Genomic DNA, 25064 nt, shown 5'->3' on the forward strand with positions numbered 1-25064 from the left:
ATCCCCCAAAACCCCCCAAACTCCCCACCACCCAGAATCCCCCCAAACCCCCCAAACTTCCCAGTGCCCAAAACTCCCCCAAATCCCCCCAAACTCTCCAGCACCCCAAACCCCCCAAAACCCCCCAAACTCTCCAGTGCCCCGAACCCCCCAAACTCCCCCAAAACCCCCCAAACTCTCCAGCACCCCAAACCCCCCAAAACCACCCCAAACCCCCCAAACTCTCCAGCACCCAAAACCCCCAAACCCCCCCAAACTCTCCAGCACCCCAAACTCCCCCAAAACCCCCCAAACTCTCCAGCACCTCAAACCCCCCAAACTCCCCCAAATCCCCCAAACTCTCCAGCACCCCGAACCCACCAAACCCTCCAAATCCCTCCAAACTCTCCAGCACCCCAAACCCCCCAAATCCCCCCAAACTCTCCAGCACCCCAAACTCTCCAAAATCCCCCCAAACTCCCCAGCACCCTGAACCCCTCCAAATCCTCCAAAACCCCCCAAACTCCCCACAGCCCCGAACCCCCAAACCCTCCCCAAATCCCCCCAAACTCCCCAGTGCCCCGAACCCCCCCCAAATCCCCCCAAACTCCCCAGCACCTCAAACCATCCCCCCAAACCCCCCAAACTCCCCACCACCCAGAATCCCCCCAAACCCCCCAAACTTCCCAGTGCCCCAAACTCCCCCAAAACCCCCCAAACTCTCCAGCACCCCAAACCCCCCAAAACCCCCCAAAACCCCCCAAACTCTCCAGTGCCCCGAACCCCCCAAACTCCCCCAAATCCCCCTAATGCTCCAGCACCCCAAACCCCCCAAACCCTCCAAATCCCTCCAAACTCCCCAGTGCCCCAAACCCTCCAAATCCCCCCAAACTCTCCAGCGCCCTGAACCCCCCAAACCCTCCCCAAATCCCCCCAAACTCCCCAGCACCCCGAACCCCCCCAAATCCCCCCAAACCCTCCAAATCCCTCCAAACTCTCCAGCGCCCCGAACCCCCCAAACCCTCCAAAATCCCCCCAAACTCCCCACAGCCCCGAACCCCCCAAAATCCCCCCAAACTCCCCAGTGCCCCAACCTCCGCAAACCCCCCGAAAACCCCAAACCCTCCCCAAATCTCCCCAAACTCCCCAGCACCCCGAACCCCCCCAAACCCTCCAAATCCCCCCAAACTCCCCAGCGCCCCGAACCCCCCAAATCCCCCCAAACTCTCCCACGCCCTGAACCCCCCCAAGTATCCCCAAGATCCCCAGCACCCTGAATCCCTCCAAATCCTCCAAAATCCCCCCAAACTCCCCAGTGCCCCAACCTCCGCAAACCCCCCGAAAACCCCCAACCCTCCCCAAATCCCCCCAAACTCCCCAGCACCCCGAACCCCCCAAACCCTCCAAAACCCCCCCAAACCCCCCAAAATGCCCCAAACGCCTCTAAACTCCCTGTTCCCCCCGCCCCCCTCCCCCAAAACCTCTCCAAATCCCCCCAAAACTCAGCCCCGGACGCCTGGGTCCTCCGGCCACTAGGGGGCGCCGGACACCTGGGCCCCCTCTCCCCGGCTCCCCCTCCCCCCTCGCCGCGAGGAGGCTCCCGGGCTCCGCCCCTTCCGCCGCGCCCCCTTCCGCCCCGCCCCCGCGGGGGCCCCGCCCCCGTGACGTCACGGCCGCGGGCTGCCCCCGGGCTCGCTGGCCTCCGCGCGGCTCGCACGGTGCGGGGGGGGGGGGGGACGGGGGGGGCACTTGGGGGTCGTTCCAGCCGCAGGGGGTGCTGGGGGGCAGGTTGGGGGGGCCTGGGGGGGGGAGGGGTTGTGGGTGCTGGGGGGCAGGTGGGGGTCCCTGAAGGGGGAGTTGTGGGTGCTGGGGGGGGCAGCTGTGGGTGCTGGGTGGCAACTGGGGGGGCCTGGGGCAATTGGAGAGCCTTGTTGGGGGGAGTTGTGGGTGCTGAGGGGGAGTTGTGGGTCCCTAGGGAGCAGCTGGGGGTGCTGGGGGGCAGCTGTGGGTCCGTGGGGGGCAGCTGTGGGTCCCTGGGGGTCAGTTGTGGGTGCAAGGGAGCAGTTGTGGGTGCCTGGGAGCACTTGTGGGTGCCTGGGGGGCAGTTGTGGGTGCAAGGGAGCAGTTGTGGGTCCCTGGGGGGCAGTTGTGGGTGCTGGGGGGCAGCTGTAGGTCCCTGGGGGGCAGTGGTGGGTGCTGGGGGGGCAGTTGTGGGTGCTGGGGGGCAGCTGTGGGTCCCTGGGGGTCAGTTGTGGGTGCAAGGGAGCAGCTGTGGGTCCCTGGGGGGCAGTTGTGGGTGCAAGGGAGCAGCTGTGGGTCCCTGGGGGGCAGTGGTGGGTGCTGGGGGGCAGCTGTGGGTCCGTGGGGGGCAGCTGTGGGTCCCTGGGGGTCAGTTGTGGGTGCAAGGGAGCAGTTGTGGGTGCCTGGGGGGCAGTGGTGGGTGCAAGGGAGCAGTTGTGGGTGCCTGGGGGGCAGTTGTGGGTGCTGGGGGGCAGCTGTGGGTCCCTGGGGGGCAGTGGTGGGTGCAAGGGAGCAGTTGTGGGTCCCTGGGGGGCAGTTGTGGGTGCTGGGGGGCAGCTGTGGGTCCCTGGGGGGCAGTGGTGGGTGCAAGGGAGCAGTTGTGGGTCCCTGGGGGGCAGTTGTGGGTGCTGGGGGGCAGCTGTGGGTCCCTGGGGGGCAGTGGTGGGTGCAAGGGAGCAGTTGTGGGTCCCTGGGGGGCAGTTGTGGGTGCTGGGGGGCAGCTGTGGGTCCCTGGGGGGCAGTGGTGGGTGCTGGGGGGGCAGTTGTGGGTGCTGGGGGGCAGCTGTGGGTCCCTGGGGGGCAGTGGTGGGTGCTGGGGGGCAGCACCTGTGACCCCCCCGGCCCCCCAGGCCCCATGGCGCTGCGCCTCGCCGCCCCCCGGCTGCGCCCGGCCCTGGGCAGCGTCCGCTGGGGCAGCACGGCCCCCCCCCGGGGTGAGTGGGGACACGAGGGGGGGGGGACGGACGCGGGGACCCCCAAGTGCCCTCACCAGCCGGGGACACCCCTGGGGGCCCCTGCCCACCCCACCCCACGGCACCCCTGGGTGCTGGGCCCCCCCCAACCCTCATGGGGCACCCGTGGGTGCCCCTGCCAGCTCCACACCCTGCTCCCCGGCACCCGTGGGTCCCCACAGTCACCCCATAACCCCCGTGGGGCACCCATGGGTGCTGCTGCTCACCCCACACCTTGTGCCGTGGGTGCTGGGACCCCCCAGCCCACGGGGGGCACCCACAGGTGCCCACGGCAGCCCCGCACCCTGCTCCCCAGCACCCGTGGGTCTCAACGGCTACCCCACACCCCATGTGGGGCACCCGTGGGTGCCTCTATTAGCCCCACACCCTGCTCCCCAGCACCCATGGGACCCGGTGGTCACCCCACACCCCTTGTGGGGCACCTATGGGTGCCGCTACTCACCCCATACCTGGCGCTGTGGGGGCTGGGACCCCACACCCTGTGTGGGGCACCCGCAGATACCTCTACCAGTCCCGCACTCTGCTCCCCAGCACCCGTGGGTCCCCACAGTCACCCCATAACCCCCATGGGGCACCCATGGGTGCCCCTGCCAGCCCCACACCCTGCCCCCCGGCACCCGTGGGGTACTGATGGCCACCCCACACCCCCTGTGGGGCACCCTCCAGTGCCATGGCAGCCCCACACCCTGCTCCCTGGTACCCGTGGGGCCCGACGGTCCCCCCAGACCCGCCTTGGGGCACTGACGGGTGCCCATGGCAGCCCCACACCCTGCTTCCTGGCACCCGTGGGTCCCGATGGCCACCCCAGACTGCCCTTGGGGCACCCATGGGTGCGGCTGCCAGCCCCACACCCTGCTCCCCGGCACCCGTGGGGCCCGACGGCCACCCCAGACCTCCCTTGGGGCACCCATGGGTGCGGCTGCCAGCCCCACACCCTGCTCCCCGGCACCCGTGGGGCCCGACGGCCACCCCAGACCGCCCTTGGGGCACCCATGGGTGCGGCTGCCAGCCCCACCCCCTGCTCCCTGGCACCCGTGGGGCCCGACGGCCACCCCAGACCCCCTTTGGGGCACCCATGGGTGCAGCTGCCAGCCCCACCCCCTGCTCCCCGGCACCCGTGGGGCCCGACGGCCACCCCAGACCGCCCTTGGGGCACCCATGGGTGCGGCTGCCAGCCCCACACCCTGCTCCCTGGCACCCGTGGGGCCCGACGGCCACCCCAGACCCCCTTTGGGGCACCCATGGGTGCAGCTGCCAGCCCCACCCCCTGCTCCCCGGCACCCGTGGGGCCCGACGGCCACCCCAGACCCCCCTTGGGGCACCCATGGGTGCCCCTGCCAGCCCCACCCCCTGCTCCCCGGCACCCGTGGGGCCCGACGGCCACCCCAGACCGCCCTTGGGGCACCCATGGGTGCGGCTGCCAGCCCCACACCCTGCTCCCCGGCACCCGTGGGGCCCGACGGCCACCCCAGCCCCCCCGTGGGGCCCGCGTGGGTGCCGCTGGGACCCCCCCAGGCCGCGTGGGGCCCGCCGCTCACCCGGCGCCCCGCCTCGGGCCGCGGCAGAGGCCTTCGACTGGCGGGACCCGCTGCGGCTGGAGGAGCTGCTCGCGCCCGAGGAGCGCCTGCTGCGCGACTCCTTCCGCGCCTACTGCCGCGAGCGCCTCATGCCCCGCGTGCTGCGGGCCCACCGCGACGGAGGTACCCGCCCCGGCCCCCGCAGCCCCCCCGCACCCCCTGCAGCCCCCGATCCCCCCCTGCACCCCCTGATCCCCCCCGCAGCCCCCGATCCCCCCTTGCAGCATACCCCTCGATGCCCCCTGGCACCCCCAGGTACCCCCAGATACCTCCTGGCACCCCCAGGTACCCCCCAGACACCCCCTGATACCCCTCGATGCCCCCTGGCACCCCCAGGTACCCCCAGATACCTCCTGGCACCCCCAGGTACCCCCCAGACACCCCCTGATACCCCTCGATGCCCCCTGGCACCCCCAGGTACCCCCCAGATGCCTCCTGATACCCCTCGATGCCCCCTGGCACCCCCAGGTACCCCCAGATACCTCCTGGCACCCCCAGGTACCCCCCAGACACCCCCCGATACCCCTCAATGCCCCCTGGCACCCCCAGGTACCCCCAGATACCTCCTGGCACCCCCAGGTACCCCCCAGACACCCCCTGATACCCCTCGATGCCCCCTGGCACTCCCAGGTACCCCCCAGATGCCTCCTGATACCCCTCGATGCCCCCTGGCACTCCCAGGTACCCCCCAGATACCTCCTGATACCCCTTGATGCCCCCTGGCACCCCCAGGTACCCCCAGATACCTCCTGGCACCCCCAGGTACCCCCCAGACACCCCCTGATACCCCTCGATGCCCCCTGGCACCCCCAGGTACCCCCAGATACCTCCTGGCACCCCCAGGTACCCCCCAGATACCCCCTGATACCCCTCGATGCCCCCTGGCACCCCCAGGTACCCCCAGATACCTCCTGGCACCCCCAGGTACCCCCCAGACACCCCCTGATACCCCTCGATGCCCCCTGGCACCCCCAGGTACCCCCAGATACCTCCTGGCACCCCCAGGTACCCCCCAGACACCCCTGATACCCCTCGATGCCCCCTGGCACCCCCAGGTACCCCCAGATACCTCCTGGCACCCCCAGGTACCCCCCAGACACCCCCTGATACTCCTCGATGCCCCCTGGCACCCCCAGGTACCCTCCAGAGACCCCCGATACCCCTCGATGCTCCCTGGTACCCCCAGGTACCCCCTAGACACTCCTTGATACCCCCAAATCCCTCTAGGTGCCCCCAATCCCCCCCAGATGCCCCCCCGCACCCCCATGTGCCCTCCCTGCAGGCCCTGGGGGGGTGGCGGGGGAACCCCCTGCTTTGGGGGACCCTCACGTCCTGCTGTGCCCCCCCCCGTCCCCCCCCAGTTTTCCACCGGGAGATCCTGTCCGAGATGGGGCAGCTGGGGGTGCTGGGTGCCACCATTAAAGGTGAGCAGGGGGGCGGGGGGGGGCTGGACCCCCTTGGGGGGGAGCCACGAGGCTATGGGGGGGCTGAGGTCCGTCTTGGGGGGGACCAGGGGTTATGAGGGGGTGTCCTTGGGGTCCAGGGTGCCATGGGGGGCTTGGGGGGAGGTCTAGGGTGCCCCAGGGGGGTGGGGGGGGGGTGGGTCCCTGGGGGGCCAGGGGGGAATGTGGGGGGCTGGGGGTGCCCAGGGAGAGCAGTGGGGCTATGGGGGGGCTGTCGGGGGGCTGGGGGGGTCTCTCCAGGGAGAGCCGGGGGGCTGTGGGGGGGCTGGGGCTCCCCAGAGGAAACGGGGATGATGGGGGGGCTCTGGGGGGGCTGGGGGCTGCCCAAGGAGAGCCAGGGGGCTATGGGGGAGCTGGAGATCCCCAGGGGAAGCAGGGAGGCAATGGGGGGGCTCTGGGGGGGCTGGAGGTCCCCAGGGAGAGCCGGGGGGGCTGTGGGGGGGCTGTGGGGGGGCTGTGGGGGGGCTGGAGGTCCCCAGGGAGAGCCAGGGGGCTGCGGGGGGGCTGGGGTCTCCGCCGGCAGAGCCGGGGGGCTGCGGGGGGGTTCTGGGGGGGCTGGGGCTCCGCCGGCAGAGCCGGGGGGCTGCGGGGGGCGGCGGGGGGCTGGAGATCCCCAGGGAGAGCCGGGGGGCTGCGGGGGGGCTCTGGGGGGCTAGGGTGCCCATGGAGAGTAGGGGGGCTCTGGGGGGGCTGGGCTCCGCCGGCAGAGGCGGGGGGCGGCGGGGGGCGGCGGCCGGCGGCAGCGGGCGGGCGCTGGGCCGCAGGCTACGGCTGCGCGGGGGCCTCGGCGGTGGCCTACGGGCTGGCGGCCCGCGAGCTGGAGCGGGTGGACAGCAGCTACCGCTCGGTGCTGAGCGTGCAGTCGTCGCTGGTCATGCACCCGCTGCACGCCTACGGCTCCGAGGAGCAGCGCCGCAAGTACCTGCCCCCCCTGGGTGCGCCCCGGGCCGGGGGCTGCGGGGGGCCTGGGGGGCAGGAAGGGGGCTGGGGGGGGAGCTGGTGGGCTGGGAGGGGGCAGTGGGGCAGGAGGGGGGCTGCAGGGGGCTGGGAGGGGGGCTGGGGGGCAGGAAGGGGGCTGGGGGGGGAGCTGGGGAGCAGGAGGCGGGCTGTGGGGGGAGCTGGTGGGCTGGGAGGGGGCAGTGGGGCAGGAGGGGGGCTGCAGGGGGCTGGGAGGGGGGCTGGGGGGCAGGAAGGGGGCTGGGGGGGGAGCTGGGGAGCAGGAGGCGGGCTGTGGGGGGAGCTGGTGGGCTGGGAGGGCACAGTGGGGCAGGAGGGGGGCTGCAGGGGGCTGGGAGGGGGGCTGGGGGGCAGGAGGGGGGCAGCGGGGGGCTGTGGGGCAGGAAGGGGGCTGGGGGGGGAGCTGGGGGGCTGGGAGGGGGCTGTGGGGCATGAGGGGGCTGCAGGGGGGCTGTGGGGGGCTGTGGGGCAGGAAGGGGGGTGCAGCGGGGGGAGCTGGGGAGCTGGGAGGGGGCTGTGGGGCATGAGGGGGGCTGCAGGGGGCTGGGAGAGGGGCTGTGGGGCAGGAAGGGGGGCTGCAGGGGGGCCAGAGAGGGGCTGTGGGGCAGGAGGGGGGCTGTAGGGGGAGCTGTGGGGGGCTGTGGGGCAGGAAGGGGGCTGGGGGGGAGCTGGGGGGCAGGAGGCGGGCTGTGGGGGGGCAGTGGGGCAGGAGGGGGGCTGCAGGGGGAGCTGGGGGGCTGGAGGGGGCTGTGGGGGGAGCTGTGGGGCAGGAGGGGGCTGGTGGGGGGGCAGTGGGGCAGGAGGGGAGCTGCGGGGGGAGCTGTGGGGCAGGAGGGGGGCTGGGGGGGCAGTGGGGCAGGAGGGGGGCTGCGGGGGGAGCTGGGGGGCTGGAGGGGGTCTGTGGGGCAGGAGGGGGGCTGTGGGGGCAATGGGGCAGGAGGGGGGCTGCGGGGGGAGCTGGGGGGCTGGAGGGGGGCTGTGGGGAAGGAGAGGGGCTGGGGGGGCGGTGGGGCAGGAGGGGGGCTGCAGGGGGAGCTGGGGGGCAGGAGGGGGGCTGCGAGGGGAGCTGGGGGGCTGGAGGGGGGCTGTGGGGAAGGAGAGGGGCTGGGGGGGGCGGTGGGGCAGGAGGGGGCTGGGGGGGGCAGTGGGGCAGGAGGGGGGCTGCGGGGGGAGCTGGGGGCAGGAGGGGGGCTGTGGGGGGAGCTGTGGGGCAGGAGGGGGCTGGGGGGGCAGTGGGGCAGGAGGGGGGCTGCGGGGGGAGCTGGGGGCAGGAGGGGGGCTGCGGGGGGAGCTGTGGGGCAGGAGGGGGGCTGGGGGGGGCAGTGGGGCAGGAGGGGGCTGCGGGGGGGGGGGGCAGCAGCAGCAGCAGCGACGCGGGGCCGGAGGAGCGACGCCGTTTCGGGCAGGGGCTGCCGCGGGGGGGTGGGAGCGGAGGCGGGGGGGGGGGTGTCAGCCGTGGGGCAGCCGTGGGGCAGCTGCAGTGACACCGTGGGTGGGGGGGTTTTTTTTGGGGGGGGGCGGCAGCGCGGGGGGAGCTGCTGGGCTGCTTCGGCCTGACGGAGCCCGACCACGGGAGCGACGCGGGCGGCATGGAGACGCGCGCCCGCTACGACCCCGCCGCCCGCGCCTACCGCCTGCGCGGCGCCAAGGCCTGGTGCGCCCACGTCCCGTCCCCCCCCTCCCCAAGCCCGGACGCCTGGGCCCCGCCGCTCAGCCCCCCCCCCCCCTCACCCAGGATCACCAACGCGCCGGTGGCCGACCTGTTCGTGGTGTGGGCGGCCTGCGAGGACGAGGGCGGGCGGGTGCGCGGCTTCCTGCTGGAGCGCGGCATGCCGGGGCTCAGCACGCCGCCCGTGGCCGGCAAGTTCTCCCTCCGCGCCTCCGCCACCGGCATGATCCTCATGGACGACGTGCCGGTGCCCCGGGACAACGTGCTGCCCGGCGCCTCCGGTTTGGCGGTGAGCGCCGCCGGTCCCCGCCCGGGCGCCTCGCTCGCCCCGCCGGCGGTTGCAGGGAGCCGGGGGTGGGTGACGCCGCTACCGCCGCCAGGGTCCTTTCGGCTGTCTCGACAACGCCCGCTACGGCATCGCCTGGGGCGCGCTGGGCGCCGCCGAGTTCTGCTTGGAGACGGCGCGGCAGTACGTCCTCGACAGGTGAGTCCGGCCCGCTCCTCCGGCGCGGCGGCCGTGGTAGGGGTTTGGGGTGGGGGGGGTCAGGCGTGGGGCGGCCGCCCTCCTCCCCTCCGCCGCAGGGCGCAGTTCGGCGCGCCGCTGGCGCGCTACCAGCTGGTGCAGAAGAAGCTGGCCGACATGGTGACGGAGATCGCCATCGGGCTGCAGGCCTGCCTGCGCCTGGGCCGCCTCAAGGACGAGGGCAGGTAATCCCCCCCCCCCCCCACAACCTGCCCCACGGCGGGCCGAGGAGCCCGGCTGCGGGGCCGCTGACGGAGCCGGGCGCCAGGGCCACCCCGGAGATGGTGTCCATGCTGAAGCGCAACTCGTGCGGCAAAGCGCTGGACGTGGCCCGGCAGGCCCGCGACATGCTGGGCGCCAACGGCGTCTCCGACGAGTACCACGTCATCCGCCACCTCCTCAACCTGGAGGCCGTCAACACCTACGAAGGTTCACAACCCAGCCCCGCCGTCGGGGGGACGGGGGACGGGTCCCCCCTCGGCCAACGCCTCTCCTCCCGCCCGCAGGCACGCACGACATCCACGCGCTCATCCTGGGCAGAGCCATCACGGGAATGCAAGCTTTCACCGTCGACAGAGAAGCCCGAAGCGGCCGAGCGGCCGCCGCGTCGCCCTCCGGCGAGGGGGCGAAGTGACGCTCCTCCTGGCGGCTGTTTCAGCCCCGCCGCTTCCGATTCGATTTGCGGGACGACGGTGCCGTTGTTCCTGGAGCCGGGCCGGGCAGCGGGCGCGCCGCGGCGGAGGGAAGAGCCCAGCCGCGTCCAGGCCGGCTCGCTGTCCGGCAGCAGCGGGAGCAGCTCCAGGCCGGAGGCCGTTTCGCCGAGGCAATCCAGGGCGGGATCGCGGCACCGCTCCGCTCCCGGCGGGCTTCGCTCTCCCTTTTTTGGTTTTTTTCCTTCCTCCTTCGCGCCAATAAACGGTGGAAAAGCCGCTCGGCGGCGGCGCCGCCGCGCTCTTCCGTGGCTTCGCGCCTGCAGGCTCGTGGGCCTCCGCCGGGAGAGGCTGCGGGAACGCCGCTCCGGGCCGCCGCCTCGTCCTCGCGCCGGCGGGAGGGGGGGGGGAGGCCGCCGGATTCGGGTTTTTCGGAAGCCGCCCGGGAGAGGCAGCGAGGAAAGGCGGCGCGCGAGGCCGCGGGCTTAGGGACGCGCCGCCGAGGGCGCGCGGGAAGCTGCTCCGGCCTCTCCCGGCACTCTGTTAAACCTCAGAAATTCAGGCGTTTAGGGTCTGTTTGCTTTTTTTTTTTTTATACGCGTGTATATACGTGTAATATCATGTTAGAAGCTTAACGTCAACAGTCCTCAGAAAAGGGCCCTTCCCTGGCCAACAGGAGGGTTTATTTCGGCGCCGGCGGGGACGCCTCAGGGCTCCGGCTGCAGGCACAGGTCCTTGTAGGCCGCCTCCACCGTGTGGCAGACTTGCCGGAGCTCCGCCTGGATCCGGCCCATCCTTTCCATGACCTCCGAGAGCTCCTGGAGCTTCTCCTGTATCAGCTTGTTGTGCAGGTCGTAAAGGTGGAACATCCTCTCCTCCAGCTTCTCGGCCAGGCCGGAAACCTGCCGGAGCCGAAAGGAGCCCGTGAGGTCGGGCCGGCTGGCACGGCTGGCCGCGGCCCGCCTGTCCCCGCCGCCGCCTGTCCCCGCCGCCGCCTGTCCCTGGAGGGGAGGCGGCAGAAGGCAGCGGACGGGCTGTGCGTCAGCTGCGGCTCCGCCGCCTGGCGCGCCTCCCGGGAAAGCTTGGCTCGCACGAGCACCAGCTGCAGCCGGCGGTAGCCAAGACGGGGGCCGAGGTAGCCACCGAGAGCGGTTTGAGGGTTGGGGGGGGGGGAGAAACGCCACATGGTGCCGCCGGCGCCAGCTGCGGAGGGTCCGTCCCCCGGCGCGGCCCCTCTCGGAGCCGCCTCCCTCGCTGCCGGAGAGGGAGCGAAGTCCGGCGGGGGGGCGGCGGCGGCCGCGCCAAGGCCACCCAGGCCCCCCCCGCCGCGGCCGGGGCGGAGGAGACTTTGGCTTCCCGTCAAGTCCCGCGGCGAGCGCGTTTCGGAGGCAGCTGCAGCCGCCCCCCCCCCCCGCAGCGGGCTCCGGGGCTCTTTTCCCTCCTGCGCAGCCGGAGCCGCTCACACCTGGTGCAAATTACGCAGCAGGTTTCGCAGCTGATTTCCGGACCCCCCCCCCTCCCGGCCAAGCAGCGCTCCGCCCGGCATTATGTCCCCGCTGGCGGAGAGGATGCTCCGAAGCATCTGATTTAATTGCCTCTGAAGCCCAGAGGCCCCCCGCGCCTCGCGAGCTGTGACTAATTCAGTTAGAATAATATGATTAAATATATTAAACAAACGTTCTGCCACTGCATAATCCTCCTGCCTTTCGGCCGCGCAGCGGAGGAGGGGGAGAGGACGGGGATTAGCGGGGCCGCGAGCGGAACGGGGCTGCTGCCGGGGGACGCGGGGGGTCTCTGAAGCGTGACGCTGGGCTCGCGCGTCTGCTGGCGGATTACGGGAGGGGGTTTTTTTGGTTTTTGTTTTTTTGCGTTTAAAGCGAATTGGCTCTCCGGCCCGATTCGCCGTGGCGGAGGGGATCAGGAGGCGCGGGAGAGGCGCGCTGGGCCGTTCCGGGGCTTCCGAAGCGATTTCGCTTTCGGGCAGGCGGCGGCGCTCGCCCCCTCCGCAGCGGAGGGTTTGGCAGGGGAGGAAGAGCAGCCGCCCGGCCAAAAAAGCATTTCCCCGCACCTTTTGTTCTCCTCTTTCCACCGTGCAAAGAGCCAACCGCTTTCCTCGAGCTAGGAAGCTGCCTCTGCTGCCCTCCCCGAGGGCCTCGCCTCCCTCCGGCCCAGTCACCTTCAGCAGGAGGCTCTCCCTGAAATTGCTCATGACCGTGTGGTCTTTTTTCCGGTTGTCGTTGACCTTGTCAATCAGCTGCTGCGTTCGCTGCTGCAGGTTTCCGATGTTGGAATCCAGGGCTGCAAAATAAGTGGATGACTTGCCATCCAGCGCCGTTCCCGCTGCCTCCACGCTGGGGCAGGGAAGAGGAGCGAGCGAGTCCGTCCTTGATGGAAACATAAAATAAACACGTAAGCGGGCCGCGTGCTCCTCAGGTGAGGCAGAGGGGCTCGCGCTGCGGCTTCGCTCCCGGCCTCGGCCGGCAGGAAGGCAGCGTGGGGCTGGAGAGAGCGAGATGGGGAAGGCAGGCGAGCGGGCAGGGAACCGCCAGGCTGCCAGCGACCCGGGCCCAAACACCGGCTACCTGCGAGATTTGGGACAACTCATCGAATCGGTGCTTTTCTTCCCCGCGCGGGGGATAACAGTTCGCCTCCCTGAGGGGAACCCGCTGCCTCGGCAAGCGCGAGGTGCTCACGTACGCACAGAACCAGGCGCAGACCCTCGCCTTCCAAACCGGCCCGATTCCCCTCAGGGAGCAGGAGTCACACGGATCTCTACGGAAAACAAACTGCCCAAGAGGGGAGAGTAAAAGCGACCACGCGAGGAGCACGGCGGACTCGACGCCTTCGCGCCTCTTCCGCAGCTTTGTGACGTTTCGGCCGGGACCGAGGCAGGGCAACGACAGCCCTGCCGGTGAAGTCACGCTCGGCGGCCGCCTGCAGCTACGTGCAAACCAAACGACCAAGGTTGCGGCCAAAATCATCCAGAAAAGTCAGAAGCCAGAGGAAACTTTTGCTGGCTATTAGGTTCTCTCTGGAGGGAATTTTAGGCTTTTCCATTTGTTTAGCCAACAATAAAGGAGTTTAATAACCAGAATGCTAATTCATCACTGACTTGACAGCTCCTGTGTTGGCTAATTAACTCTAATAAAGTAACGACAGAGTCCCCGCTGACTGACTTGCTTGTTAAATGACTTCTATAGCACGAGTGAACTTGACATCTAATTCCATTGGATAGAAAATAAACGGCATGCCCGAAGAGCCACCTCCGCCTTCAAAGCAACCGGCGCCCGTGCCGGAAAATCAGCGTGCTCGGAGACGGGCTCGGGACACCGTTAGCCGGCGACACACCGAACATCTCAGGATCCCCGCTCGGCTCCGGCTCCTATCGGCCACAGCCGTTAAAAAGAAACGTCTCGGCCTTCCCCCTCACCCGCGTTGGCTTCTGCTCCCGAGCAGTAGCGGAGAAAACGAATCAAAATAAACCAAGCCATCTGCTCAGGTGAAGCCGCGACAGGCAGCTCGGGAGCAGAACGAAAAGCCAGCACGCGGCAGCTGATCCTCTCTGGCCTCCGGTGCCCGAGCGCGAGTAAACAACGGATGTGCCAGGCGGCTCGCTGCGGCCAGGCACGACGGAGCTGCCTCGGGAGGAGCCAAGGGACTGCACAGGCTTTAAACACCTCGAGGGCACAGAGCCGCCTCCGTCGGGCGGGCTGGGTGTCCCTCTAGAGTCAGCGGCGGGAACAGGCGCTTCCAGGCCGGTTCCCTCCGCTAAACATGTCAAAGTATGATTAAAAAAAAAAAAAAAAAGTCGCTGTGGCAGCGGGGAGTCGGAGCGCCAAGCAGAGGAAACCGTTTCCTCGGAGCGTCTCTGAACGCTCGCGAAAGAGGGCGACAACGGAGCGGAGAGGAACCGTGTGGCGCGGAGACCTGCCAAACTGGCGGCTAAGCAAGGCCGGGAGTCCCACACCGACTGCTCGAGCGCCCGCGCTGGGCTCGGCCTCCTGCCGCAGCGCCGAGCGGCCTGAGGTCTGCGGGTTACCCCTGCTTTTAGGCGTCGCAAAGCGGCCCGCGTTAACGATCGCGACGGTTAATTAAAAAGGCAGGCACGCTTTTATCCAAATGAGCGAGCAAACTAAATGTGAGGGAGAGGGCAGGACTACAAGTAATACATAAATATTCAAAGTTTAGCCTTGTTTTGAGTTGGCAACATGGTGCAAAGCCATCTGCGTTCCCCCCCCCCCCCCGCCAAAAAACATAGGTGCTTCCTTTGAGGAATGATGCCCATCCAGCCTCCAGACCCGTTGCATGACTTAATGAGCACCACCATTAGGAACATTCTGCCTAGCCAGTTACGTTAATTAGGAAACAGTTTCGTTAGCCTGGGAAATCCTTCTAATGAACACGATGGCCTTGGAATAACACGACTCATTCCTAATGCTGTATTTCATAAACACGCCTTCCTCTCGCGGCTCTTCCTTTGGATTTGGGGCCTAAGAGGCAGGTACTCGTTCCCAACACGCAGCGTCTTCTCTCTCTTTTCCTCGACTCAGAAAACCGGAGGCAGCGGGCGGCAAAACCTCTTACCTCAAGGCGTTCTCACTAGAGAGTTCACCTCTGTCCAAATCAGCAAAGAACGGGCTGTCGGTTTGCACATCCTCCTGCTCCAGGTCCTCGTTTTCACGTTCCTGATTAGACATAGTAACCTTTAAAGAGAAGGGGCAGAGAGATTTGAGCCGGTTGCGGGTCTCAGGATCACAGGGGGACCCTGGAGTCCTGGCATCTCTGATGAGCCCCATGTCTCGAGGCTCTCCTTCCTTCCCTGCTCTCTTGCCTTGTTTATTTGGTGCATTTATTTTACAAGAAATAACTCTTTTCTCTAGCTACGTGGATAGCACCTAGAAGAGCAGGGAGTGATCTTCACTGGGGCTTTCAGACACGGAGAAATACAAATACTTATGAAGGATCATAGCAGGTGAGCGCTGAGGCACCCCAACTGCGCCTTTAAGGACATAAACCCATGGACTGCAGCTGTTCGGGGCATCTTCCTCAGCCAAATGGAGCGGAAGACTCCCAAGCTCCGTGGTTTTCTAACGAACCAAAAATTAAACCTGTTTTTTTTTTGTCCGCCTTGCCCTATGAGACGAGAAATGCACTTCTGAAGCAACTCGAACACTCAAGAGCGTTCAATCCCAGTTTTATATTGGGATGTTGCCCAGAAGTCACTTCCAGTTTCCCAACAGGCCTTACTCGGGTAAGTCCATGCCCATAAACGCAGGTGACTTGTGAGAAAACCAGTTCAGCGCCACAGAGGATACACAAACGACACAGAAGGCTGCTGCAAATCTTGGCAGGAAGCGACAGCTGCTTATATTGTTCTCCAGCTAGATCACGCCATGCCGCCAGCTCTGCGATCTGAGCAAGGGGAGGGGGGGGGTCTCTAGCTGCTGTGCCCCGAGCGATGCCCACCCACATCCACCTGCGAGGCCCCCCCCTACACACCAGAAATCTCCCGTTATCCCACATAATCACCCACGAAGCGGCAGGGGCTGCTTTTACCTGGGTTTGAAAGCGGTGGCGGCGTGCTCCACAACCAAAAGGCTCCTCAAAAGCCTGGAGGAAATTCATTTGGAAAGGCAAATATGCAGTTAGTTGCAATATTATTATTTATTTACTAAGCTGGAATACAGCTTGAGGCTAGTTCCTGGCAGCTCCTTAAGAGACCCCAGACTCTCCATCCTTTATAACAGATGATTTTGGGGTATTTTTTTTTTTTTGGCAGGGCGAGGATCACCCCCAGCCCCAGAAGAGCTCCTGGGCTTACTGCATTATAGCAGAGCCCTAATTTTCTATTAAAAAAAATAAAGGAAGGTTAAAAGTGTTAAGTGAAAGCTATGACTTCGCATATAAAACTGTGACTTCACAATTAAATAGCAGGAGGTAAATAAACACGCGGTTTTTTTTCACTTCTGCTAGGCTTCAACCAATACACTGGTACTGAGGGGCGGTTTTTTTGTATTTTAAACACCCAGAACAGGCACCCTGTTTTATTCCTACTCAAAAAATATAAATATACACGCCTCCCCAGCTCAAATAATTCCCAATAAGCCAGAACCAAGGGTGAACGCAGGCATCAAAACATGAGGAGCCAACTTGGGGTGGGGGTTTATGCTCCTATATGGAAATATAGGATCCTATGGGAGCGGGGGGGGGGATCCCCACAAGGCCGAATAGAGGTGAGACGGGGCCACCCCAGGCAAAACCAGCCCCCAAGACCCAGATTTGGGGGGGGGGAACAGGGCTAGGATCTTGTGTTAGGAATAGGGGAGCCCTCAGGGCAGAAGAGGGGTGGAAACGGGGACCCTCACAGGGGAAGCGATCCCAGCACAGGGGCTTCACAGGCCAGGGAGGCCATGTTGTGCCTCAGATGAAGAGGCCCCAGAGGGAAGGGGGATCCCAATAGCAGGGTCCCTTATGGGGAACCCCGCGTAAGATGAGGTCCCTCCCCTCCCCAAAAGGCGGGGGGAGGGGGAAGAAAGCCGGTCCCCGGGGCCGTGCTGAGCTGCCTCTCGGGGCGCCCCACTCCTCACCCCACACCGCCTCTCCCGCCATTTCCCCTCAGCGGCCTCGCTGAGGAGAGCACGGTGGGCGGGGCGGCGGCCGGCCGGCGGGCGACGGACACCAGCGCTGGCCAATCAGCGCCCGCCGCGGCCGCGGCTCCGCCAATGAGCAGCGGCAACAGAAAAGGCGGGAAGGGCAGGGCTGTGAGGGGATGGGGGCGGGGGGGAGGCGAGGGCGAGATGGCGCCGGGTAGAGGCGAGGCGGGGAGGGAGGGCAGGTCCTCGGATTCGGGATGAGGTTTGTGGGCCGTAAAGGAGAGCTGGGGCGAGAAGCCGCCGGTTGGGGTGAGGGGAGACGTTTCGGGGCGGGGGGAGACGTTTCGGGGCGGGGAGGCCGGTTGGGGTGAAGGGGGGATCATGGCTGAGGGAGAGCGCTGAGGCCTGACAGGATCCCGGCTGCTTTTGGACAGGGCACAGGGAGAGCCGAGCTGCCAAAACCCTCAGGCTTTGTCCTGTCTCGTCCCCCGCCCTCCCCCGACTGGCTTTTCCTTTTCGAGTTGCTCAAATCAGCGAGATGGCAGAGCCTGCCTGGCTCCTGCTGTTGGCTTGCAGGTCCCTGCTGCTCTTCGGGCCCATCTGAAAGCAGGGGGAGGCCTTCGCTGGTGCCAAGCGCTACAAAACTGGCAGGCTCTGCCGGGGCTGAGAACAACAGTGGTGCAAAACCAGAGACGGTGCCACTTTTGGAGCTGTAGCAGGAGGCTCTTTCCTACGGATTTGCATAATTACACCCGACTACGGCAACACGACTTCTGTTTGAATCTGTTTCTCTACTCGCGGCTCAGAATCTGGCTCTTTTTTTCTTGCTAGCAGCCCCCGGGGCGGGTTTGCTTACAGCCACCAGAAGGCTTCAGAGGTGCAGCAGATTCATAACTAACCCCCACCCCCAACCATTGCCATTCCTGCTTGAATTAACAGTGCAAAGTCGATTCCTTCCCGCTTGCATTCTTCCTGGTGTGAGCAATGGCCATGTGTTTAACTACAGAACCAGTTTGTAGCTGTGGCTCTCGAAAGCGTTCCTCTGCGTTTTATAGCTGGGAAAAGGGGGCAGGGGATCCGACCGTGGAGACAGGGAGCAGGACTATTCTCCCACTACCGTAACGGGCCTGTTCATATATATATATATTTTTATATTTATTTTTAGGTTATGTGACCAGGTGGTTTTGCAGGGTCCTCTCCAGAGCAGCTTTGGAGCAGCTCAGCCAGCCCTTCGCGAGCAGAGCTCAAGTTTTGCCTCGGGGCCCCTCCAAGCAAGCGCCGCGGAGCGCGCGCCGGAACCGTTTCCGCACGCTTTAGGCCTCCTCCTCGCAGCTCCAACGGAACCGCAGGCCCCTGCGCTCCGCGCGCACGCCTGAGCGAAGGGGGCTCCCTGTTTAAGGGGGATTCTCCACGGAAGACCGGGAATTCCCCGTGTCTCCGAGGGGGGCCGTCTGTGCCAGGCTGTCTCAGCTGCGTGAGTCATGGGGCGCTTCAGGTCCTCGCCATTTTAAAGATTAAAAACACAAAAAACTGGCAAAGCAGGTTAGGATGGCTTATGGGGGGGGGGGGGGGCTGGTACCTGGAGCCACTTGATACCTCTGCAGCCAAAATCTGACTATTTTACAGGAAAACACCCTGCTAGCAGCTTAGAAAAGGAAGGAGGAAGTCAGCCTGCAAGAAAACAAGGCAGCAGGAGTCCTGCAAGAGGTGAAGCAGATGAAGCCTCACGCCCTCTCCAGCCGCAGCCAGCGGCTGCAGGATTTGGGGGTTTTCCCCCCAAAAGGAGGAAGACTTGCGGACTTGCCCTGGGCCTCAGCAGCATCTCCCCGCGGCGCTCGTGCCTCCTCCTCCCGCTCGATCTTTGGGCGGGAAGGGACGTGGGCACGCGGCAAAGGCCGCGTCTCCCTGGCTCGGGACCGAAGGACCTTGGTTGACCGAGCCGCGGGGCCGGCGCGCTCCGTGCGGACGGAGGACTCGGGTTCGGGTGACGTCACCGGCCAGCGGGGGTTATTTTATCCTTGCGATCCGGAATAGCGGCATCCACCGCTTTTATGAAACGGGGCTCAGTGACTCGGTCGCTTTGTTTCCTCTCTCGGAGGGTTTCCAAGCCCCGCGTCGCCTCGACGGAAGGAAAACCCGCTCCCGCCGGGCCGGGCCAGGAGCCGCGGCGCGGGGCGGCTCCCCGGGCGAGGATCAGCCGGGCGCGCGGCGAGGGGCCGCACCGGTGAGCCCCAGCGCGTCCCCGCGCCCCTCGTTACCGCCGCCCCTTCCCCCTCGGGGCTGAAACGAGGGGCCTCGCCTCGTTAGCGCTGACGACCTCGTGCCAGCCCCCTCCCTCGGGGTCCCCCAGGCGCTTCCCCCGCGCCAGAAAGCCTCAGCCCGCCCCCACGCACACGCAGGCACCCCGAGTGGGCGAAGGGGTTTATTGGGGCGCAGGGCCCCCCTCGGGGGAGGTCACAGGGGTGCAGGACCCCTCCCCGGGGGGGGCTAGGTGTCGAGGCGGCACAGGGGGCTGTCGTAGACCATCTGCAGGTTCACCCGGTGCCCCACCAGCTCGCGGATGTTGTTGATGCCGTATTTGATCATGGTGGGGCTGCAGAAAAGGGGGGGGGGTCAGCGTGGGGGGCACTGCAGCCCCCTCCCCACTCCTGGGGGGGCCCCCACTCACCGCTCCAGCGAGAGCCCCCAGGCGATGACGGAGACGCTCTCGGGCAGCCCCATGGGCAGCAGCAGCTCGGGGCGGAAGACCCCCGAGTTGCCCACCTCCACCCACTTCTTCAGCCCTGCAGAGGGGGCGGGTGGGTGAGATGGGGGGCGCCCCCCTCCCACCAAGAGTGGGATGGGGTGCCCCCCCAATCCCACAGGAGCACCCTGAGACCCCCCTCCCCCAGTTGAGAGAGTGAGGTCGGGCCGGGCCGCACACCACAGGGGAACCCATAGACACCCCTATGCCAGTGGGGCACCCCAGAGCCCCCAGCGAGGCACCCCAGGGTGCCCCCCGACCCTGTGGGGCACCCTAGAGCTCCCTCCACCCTCCATGGGGCACCCCAGCAAGGCACCTCAGAGCCCCACCCAACCCTGTGGGGTACTCCTGAGCCCCCCAGACCGCTGTGGGGCACCCCAGAGCCCCCCCCATCCCAGTGGGGCACCCCAGAGGCCCAGTCAGGCACCCCAGAGCCCCCCCCATCCCAGTGGGGCACCCCAGAGGCCCAGTCAGGCACCGCAGAGCCCCCCCCATCCCAGTGGGGCACCCAGAGGCCTCCTGCCCCACATGGGGCACCCCAGAGCCCCCCCCATCCCAGTGGGGCACCCCAGAGGCCCAGTCAGGCACCGCAGAGCCCCCCCCATCCCAGTGGGGCACCCCAGAGCCCCCCCCGAAATCCCATAGGGGAGAGCACGAGCCCAGCCGAGCCCCTCACCCCTTAGGGCCCCCCACCTCCCGAGGCAGAGGGCGAAGCCAGGCCCCCCACCCCCCGGGGGGGCCCCCAGCCCCCCCCCCCCCCAATCTCACCACTGTGGTAGCTGAACACCTCCATGCTGGGCTCCGTGTAGGGGTTGTAGGCGGGCTTGAAGCGCAGCTGCGTGATACCTGCGGGGGGGGGGGGGGGGGGGGCAAACGGGGGCGGTGAGGGGGTGCCAGAGGGGGCCCCCCCGCCCCAGGGCGCCCCCCCCCCCCTCACCCAGCTTGAGGAAGAACTGCTTGAGGACGCCCATGAGGTGGCCCAGGGTGAGGCCGTGGTCGGCCACGACGCCCTCGATCTGGTGGAACTCGGCCAGGTGGGTGGCGTCCAGGCTCTCGTTGCGGAAAACCCGGTCGATGGAGAAGTACTTCACCGGCGTGAACTTCTCCTGCGGCGGGGGGGCGGGGGCACCCCCACAAGTAAACACGGCAGAACGAGATGAGAGGGCCCCCCCCCACCCCCCCGCCCCGCTCCCCAAAACGGGCGCCCACCTGGCGGGCCAGGCGGTAGAGCATGCGGGCGCTGACGGCCGTGGTGTGCGTCCGCAGCAGGTTCTTCCGCGCCTCCTCCACCTTCCAGTCGTACTTGTAGCTGCCGGGGGGGGGGGCTCGGCTGAGCTGGGGAGGGGGGGGCCCGTGGTGTCCCCCCCCCCGCACCCACGGGTGCCGCCCCTCACCCCTGCGAGCCGTAGCCTCCTTGCGAGTGCACTTTCTTCACTTTAGCCACGTAGCCGGCGGGGAGCTCGGGGGCTTCGGCGGGGTCTGGGGACACACACGCATCGCGGGGGGGGGGGGGTCGTTAGCGTGGGGAGGGGGGCGTTTAGACCCCCCCCCCCCACCGCCGTGGGCACCCACCCTGCAGGAAGAAGGTGTCGTGCTGGTCGCGAGCCGGGTGCTGCTGGGGCTGGAAGAGGGCGTCGAAGTTCCAGAAGGAGCTCTCCACAAAGTTGTTGGTGGGCATCTCCACGAACCTGGGGGGGGGGGTGCGGCCGCCGCGTCAGCCCCCTCCCCACCCCCGCGCGGGGGCCCAGGCGTCCTGCCCGCCCCCGCCCCGCCACTCACCCCATCTCCAGGAAGATCTGGCGGAACTGGGAGCGCACCTTGAGCAGGGGGTGGAGGTGGCCGCAGGCGGGCGGCAGCCCCAGCGCCGCGAAGTTGTAGGCCTTGAAGGGCCGCTGCCGCCAGGAGCCCCTGCGGGGGGGGGGGGGGGTGCAGCAGCAGGGCTCGAGGCGGGGGGGCCCACGGGTGCCCCCCAGGGTGAGGGGGTCCGCGGAGCCCCCCCCCTGCGGCACTCACGTGGCGATCATCTCCGGCGTCAGCTCCGTCTCCTGGCGGGCCACGGCCGTGCTGAAGGCGCTGCCCTTGCGCAGCCAGTAGGACTTGAGGGTGCTGGGGGTGGCGGGCGGGGTGGGGGGGTCAGCGGGGGTCTATGTGTGTGTCCCCCCCCCACCCCGGCCCCCCCCCGCTCACACTTCCAGCAGCAGCTTCCTCTTCTTGAGCTCGGCGCGGTCGCGCTCGGGCAGGCTGGCGGCCTCCCCCCGCTGCACCCGCCGCAGGCTGTCCCGCACGGCGTCCTGCACCGCCGCCACCTGCGGGGACGGGACCCCGCCGGGGGGGGGGACACGCGGGACGGGGCGCCGTCATGGGGTGGGGGGGGAGCCCGGGGCAGAGCCTCTTGGTGCGAGGACGGGGGGGGGTGACAGACTGCAAGACGGGCTGAGGGATTTTGAGGACCAGGGAGATGCTGCAAGGAGGACAGGGACCCTCGGGGACGGGGACAGCCCTGGGATGGGGGACACGCGGGGACGGGGACAGCCCTGGGATGGGGGACACGTGGGGACGGGGACCCTCGGGGACGGGGACAGCCCTGGGATGGGGGACACGTGGGGACGGGGACAGCCCCGGGATGGGGGACACGTGGGGACGGGGACCCTCGGGGACGGGGACAGCCCCGGGATGGGGAACATGCGGGGACGGGGACAGCCCCGGGATGGGGGACACGTGGGGACAGGGACCCTCGGGGACGGGGACAGCCCCGGGATGGGGGACCCTCGGGGACGGGGACAGCCCCGGGATGGGGGACACGCGGGGACGGGGACCCTCGGGGACGGGGACAGCCCTGGGATGGGGGACACGTGGGGACGGGGACAGCCCCGGGATGGGGGACACGTGGGGACGGGGACCCTCGGGGACGGGGACAGCCCCGGGATGGGGGACACGTGGGGACGGGGACCCTCGGGGACGGGGACAGCCCCGGGATGGGGGACACGTGGGGACGGGGACCCTCGGGGACGGGGACAGCCCCGGGATGGGGGACACGTGGGGACGGGGACCCTCGGGGACGGGGACAGCCCCGGGATGGGGGACACGTGGGGACGGGGACCCTCGGGGACGGGGACAGCCCCGGGATGGGGGACACGTGGGGACGGGGACAGCCCCGGGATGGGGGACACGTGGGGACGGGGACCCTCGGGGACGGGGACAGCCCCGGGATGGGGAACATGCGGGGACGGGGACAGCCCCGGGATGGGGGACACGTGGGGACAGGGACCCTCGGGGACGGGGACAGCCCCGGGATGGGGGACCCTCGGGGACGGGGACCCTCGGGGACGGGGACAGCCCCGGGACGGGGGACCCGCGGGGACGGGGACAGCCCCGGGACGGCAGTGGGGGACCCTCGGGGACGAGGAGAGGGGACCCTTGGGATGGGCTCAGCCAGGGGACCCTCGGGACCAGGAACAGCCAGGGACGGGGGACCCTCAGGGACAGCCCTGGGATGGTGACAGGGGACCCCTGGGGATGGGGGGGCGCTCAGGGACGGGGACAGCTCCGGGACCGGGGACCCTTGGGGACAGGCTCAGCCTAGGGACAGCAACAGGATGGGGACAGCGACCCTCAGGGACAGGCACAGCCCTGGGACAGTGACGGGGGACCCCTGGGGACAGGGGAGCTGCAGAACAGCTCGCTCCAGGGACAGGGGACCCTCAGGGACAGGGGACCCGCAGAACAGCTAGCTCCAGGGACACAGGACCCTCGGGGACAGTGACAGGGGACCCTCGGGGACAGGGGACCCGCAGAACAGCTAGCTCCAGGGACACAGGACCCTCGGGGACAGTGACAGGGGACCCTCGGGGACAGGGGACCCGCAGAACAGCTTGCTCCAGGGACAGAGGACCCTCGGGGACAGTGACAGGGGACCCTCGGGGACAGGGGACCCACAGAACAGCTAGCTCCAGGGACAGAGGACCCTCGGGGACAGTGACAGGGGACCCTTGGGGACAGGGGACCTGCAGAACAGCTCGCTCCAGGGACAGAGGACCCTCGGGGACAGTGACAGGAGACCCTCGGGGACAGGGGACCCTCGGGGGCAGGCTCAGCCTGGGGATGAAGGACCCTCAGGGACAGGCTCAGCCTGAGCGTGGGGACACAGCACCCTCGGGGACAGGGGACCCTGGGGAAGGGCTCAGTCCAGGGATGGAGGACCCTCAGAGACGGTGACAGGGGATCCCTGGGGTCAGCAGACCCCCGGGGACGGGCTCAGCCTTGGGGACGGGGGATGGGGGCCCTCAGGGACAGGGGACCCCCGGGGACAGGCTCAGCCTTAGGGACGGGGGCCCTCGAGGACAGGGGACCCCCGGGGACAGGCTCAGCCTTGGGGACGGGGGACGGGGGCCCTCGGGGACAGGGAGACCCCCGGGGACGGGCTCAGCCTTGGGGACAGGGGACGGGGGCCCTCGGGGACAGGGAGACCCCCGGGGACGGGCTCAGCCTTGGGGACAGGGGCCCTCGGGGACAGGGAGACCCCCGGGGACGGGCTCAGCCTTGGGGACAGGGGCCCTCGGGGACAGGGAGACCCCCGGGGACGGGCTCAGCCTCGGGGACGGGGGACCCCCGGGGACAGGGGACCCCCGGGGACGGGCTCAGCCTTGGGGACGGGGGACCCCCGGGGACAGGGAGACCCCCCCCCACCACTCCCCTCTCCCCCCCCTTCCCCAAACTCACGGCGCGGAAGACGCGGGGGCCGCCGGGCGCCTCCTTGTCCAGCCGCACCCACTTGTTGGCCATGGCCTTGCTGAAGCCCACCTTGGCGCCGGGCAGCTTCTGCGGGCGGCAGCGGCCGGCTGCAGCCCGGGGTCCGCCGGGCCCCCCCCCGCGGGCCCCCCCCCCCGGTGCCGGTGCTCACCATGAGCTCGCTGTGCGGCAGCCCCTCGCCGGGCAGGCTCTCGAAGACGCGCACCTCGTGGCTGCCGTCCCGCGCCACCGCCTCGCCCTCGGCGCTCAGCTCCCAGCGGGTGGCGGCCCGCGGCTCCGCCTCGATCACCTGCGGCGGCACCGGGCGGCCCTGAGCGGCGGCGGCGGCACCGCCACCGCCGCCGCTACCGGCCGCCCTTACCGCCGCCGCACCTCGCCCAGCGCCTGGAGACTCTTGACGGCGCCCACCAGCGTCTGGTGGTCGAGGCCGAGCTCGGCGGCCGCCTCCAGGCTGCAGAGACCCCCGCCCGGCCCGGGCCCCGGCGCCTCCCGCTCCAGCCGCCGCAGCAGCAGCTCGGCCACACCGGGCGACATGGCGGCGCCCGCCGGAAGGACTCCCTCCGCGCGACCCGGAAGTGCTCCTGAGGGGGAAAGGGGGCGTGCCCGGTGTGGGCGTGCCCGCTGACCTGCTCAGCGCCGCCATCTTGAGAGTGGCGCGGGCGCCATCTTGAGTGTGGCAAGAAGCCCCGAAGCGGCCGATGCGGGGAGGGGGAAGGGGCTGCTGGCGATAGGAAGGCAGCCGAGTGCCGCGGCCGAGTGACGTGTTCGGACGTCAGCGTGACGTCATCAGGCACTAGGCCCAGCCCCCCTCCCCAGCAACCAGCCTCACCCACAGTTTGCTGCACTGAAGTCAGTTGCTGTAACGGCAGGCTTATTCCCCACCCTATGACCGTTGCCATAGCAACATGCCTGGGTTCCCCCCCCGACCTTGATCCCCCTCTCCCCCTTCCTGCTGCTATTATGGGATGGCGAGCGCCTGCTCCCACGTGCTCCGCAGCAGCCTGGCCCTTTAAGAGCGTCCGGGCCCCACGTGACCCCGAGAGCGAGCGACGCAGCGCGCGGAGGGAGGGCAGGAGCGCGGGGGGAGGGGGGGGCGTCTCCCCCCGAACGCGTGGTCGCTCCTCATTGGCCCCCGCGCTCAGCCAATGGGAAGCGGCCATCTGGGACG

The 25064-nt window shown here is 68.6% G+C and overlaps 3 protein-coding genes and 1 long non-coding RNA gene across 5 annotated transcripts; 2 read left to right on the forward strand and 2 right to left on the reverse strand.

Moving 5' to 3' along the window:
• Window positions 1-1623: 1623 nt before the first annotated feature.
• Window positions 1624-10090, forward strand: GCDH (glutaryl-CoA dehydrogenase). The gene is made up of 11 exons (XM_068922746.1): window positions 1624-1697; window positions 2850-2933; window positions 4538-4672; window positions 5911-5973; window positions 6777-6947; window positions 8494-8623; window positions 8705-8927; window positions 9019-9122; window positions 9221-9346; window positions 9430-9590; window positions 9668-10090. The coding sequence occupies exons 2-11, from the start codon at window positions 2855-2857 to the stop codon at window positions 9793-9795; spliced, it is 1320 nt and encodes a 439-aa protein (XP_068778847.1). The 5' UTR covers window positions 1624-1697; window positions 2850-2854; the 3' UTR covers window positions 9796-10090.
• Window positions 10091-10383: 293 nt separating this feature from the next.
• On the reverse strand, window positions 10384-16449 carry SYCE2 (synaptonemal complex central element protein 2). The gene is made up of 5 exons (XM_068922747.1): window positions 16399-16449; window positions 15368-15421; window positions 14396-14514; window positions 11880-12195; window positions 10384-10713 (listed from the first exon to the last, which is right to left on the reverse strand). Exons 3-5 carry the CDS (start codon window positions 14506-14508, stop codon window positions 10519-10521), a joined length of 624 nt encoding a protein of 207 aa, XP_068778848.1. The 5' UTR covers window positions 14509-14514; window positions 15368-15421; window positions 16399-16449; the 3' UTR covers window positions 10384-10518.
• A 117-nt stretch (window positions 16450-16566) lies between these two features.
• Window positions 16567-18475, forward strand: LOC138063048 (uncharacterized). 2 transcript variants are annotated; one of them, XR_011136670.1, is made up of 3 exons: window positions 16567-16666; window positions 17570-17946; window positions 18009-18475. It is a non-coding gene; the product is annotated as an uncharacterized lncRNA (long non-coding RNA). The 2 variants fall into 2 exon arrangements; XR_011136671.1 differs by having other exon boundaries at window positions 16579-16666; window positions 18031-18475.
• Window positions 18476-18810: 335 nt separating this feature from the next.
• FARSA (phenylalanyl-tRNA synthetase subunit alpha) lies at window positions 18811-24482 on the reverse strand. Its single transcript, XM_068922750.1, has 13 exons — window positions 24269-24482; window positions 24048-24185; window positions 23867-23965; window positions 21335-21453; window positions 21161-21253; window positions 20927-21055; window positions 20720-20835; window positions 20542-20626; window positions 20357-20456; window positions 20085-20253; window positions 19916-19993; window positions 19073-19187; window positions 18811-18997 (listed from the first exon to the last, which is right to left on the reverse strand). Exons 1-13 carry the CDS (start codon window positions 24428-24430, stop codon window positions 18892-18894), a joined length of 1509 nt encoding a protein of 502 aa, XP_068778851.1. The 5' UTR covers window positions 24431-24482; the 3' UTR covers window positions 18811-18891.
• Window positions 24483-25064: the final 582 nt, after the last annotated feature.

The sequence above is a fragment of the Struthio camelus genome, chromosome 31, assembly GCF_040807025.1.
Source record: "Struthio camelus isolate bStrCam1 chromosome 31, bStrCam1.hap1, whole genome shotgun sequence".
Lineage (NCBI taxonomy): Eukaryota > Metazoa > Chordata > Aves > Struthioniformes > Struthionidae > Struthio > Struthio camelus.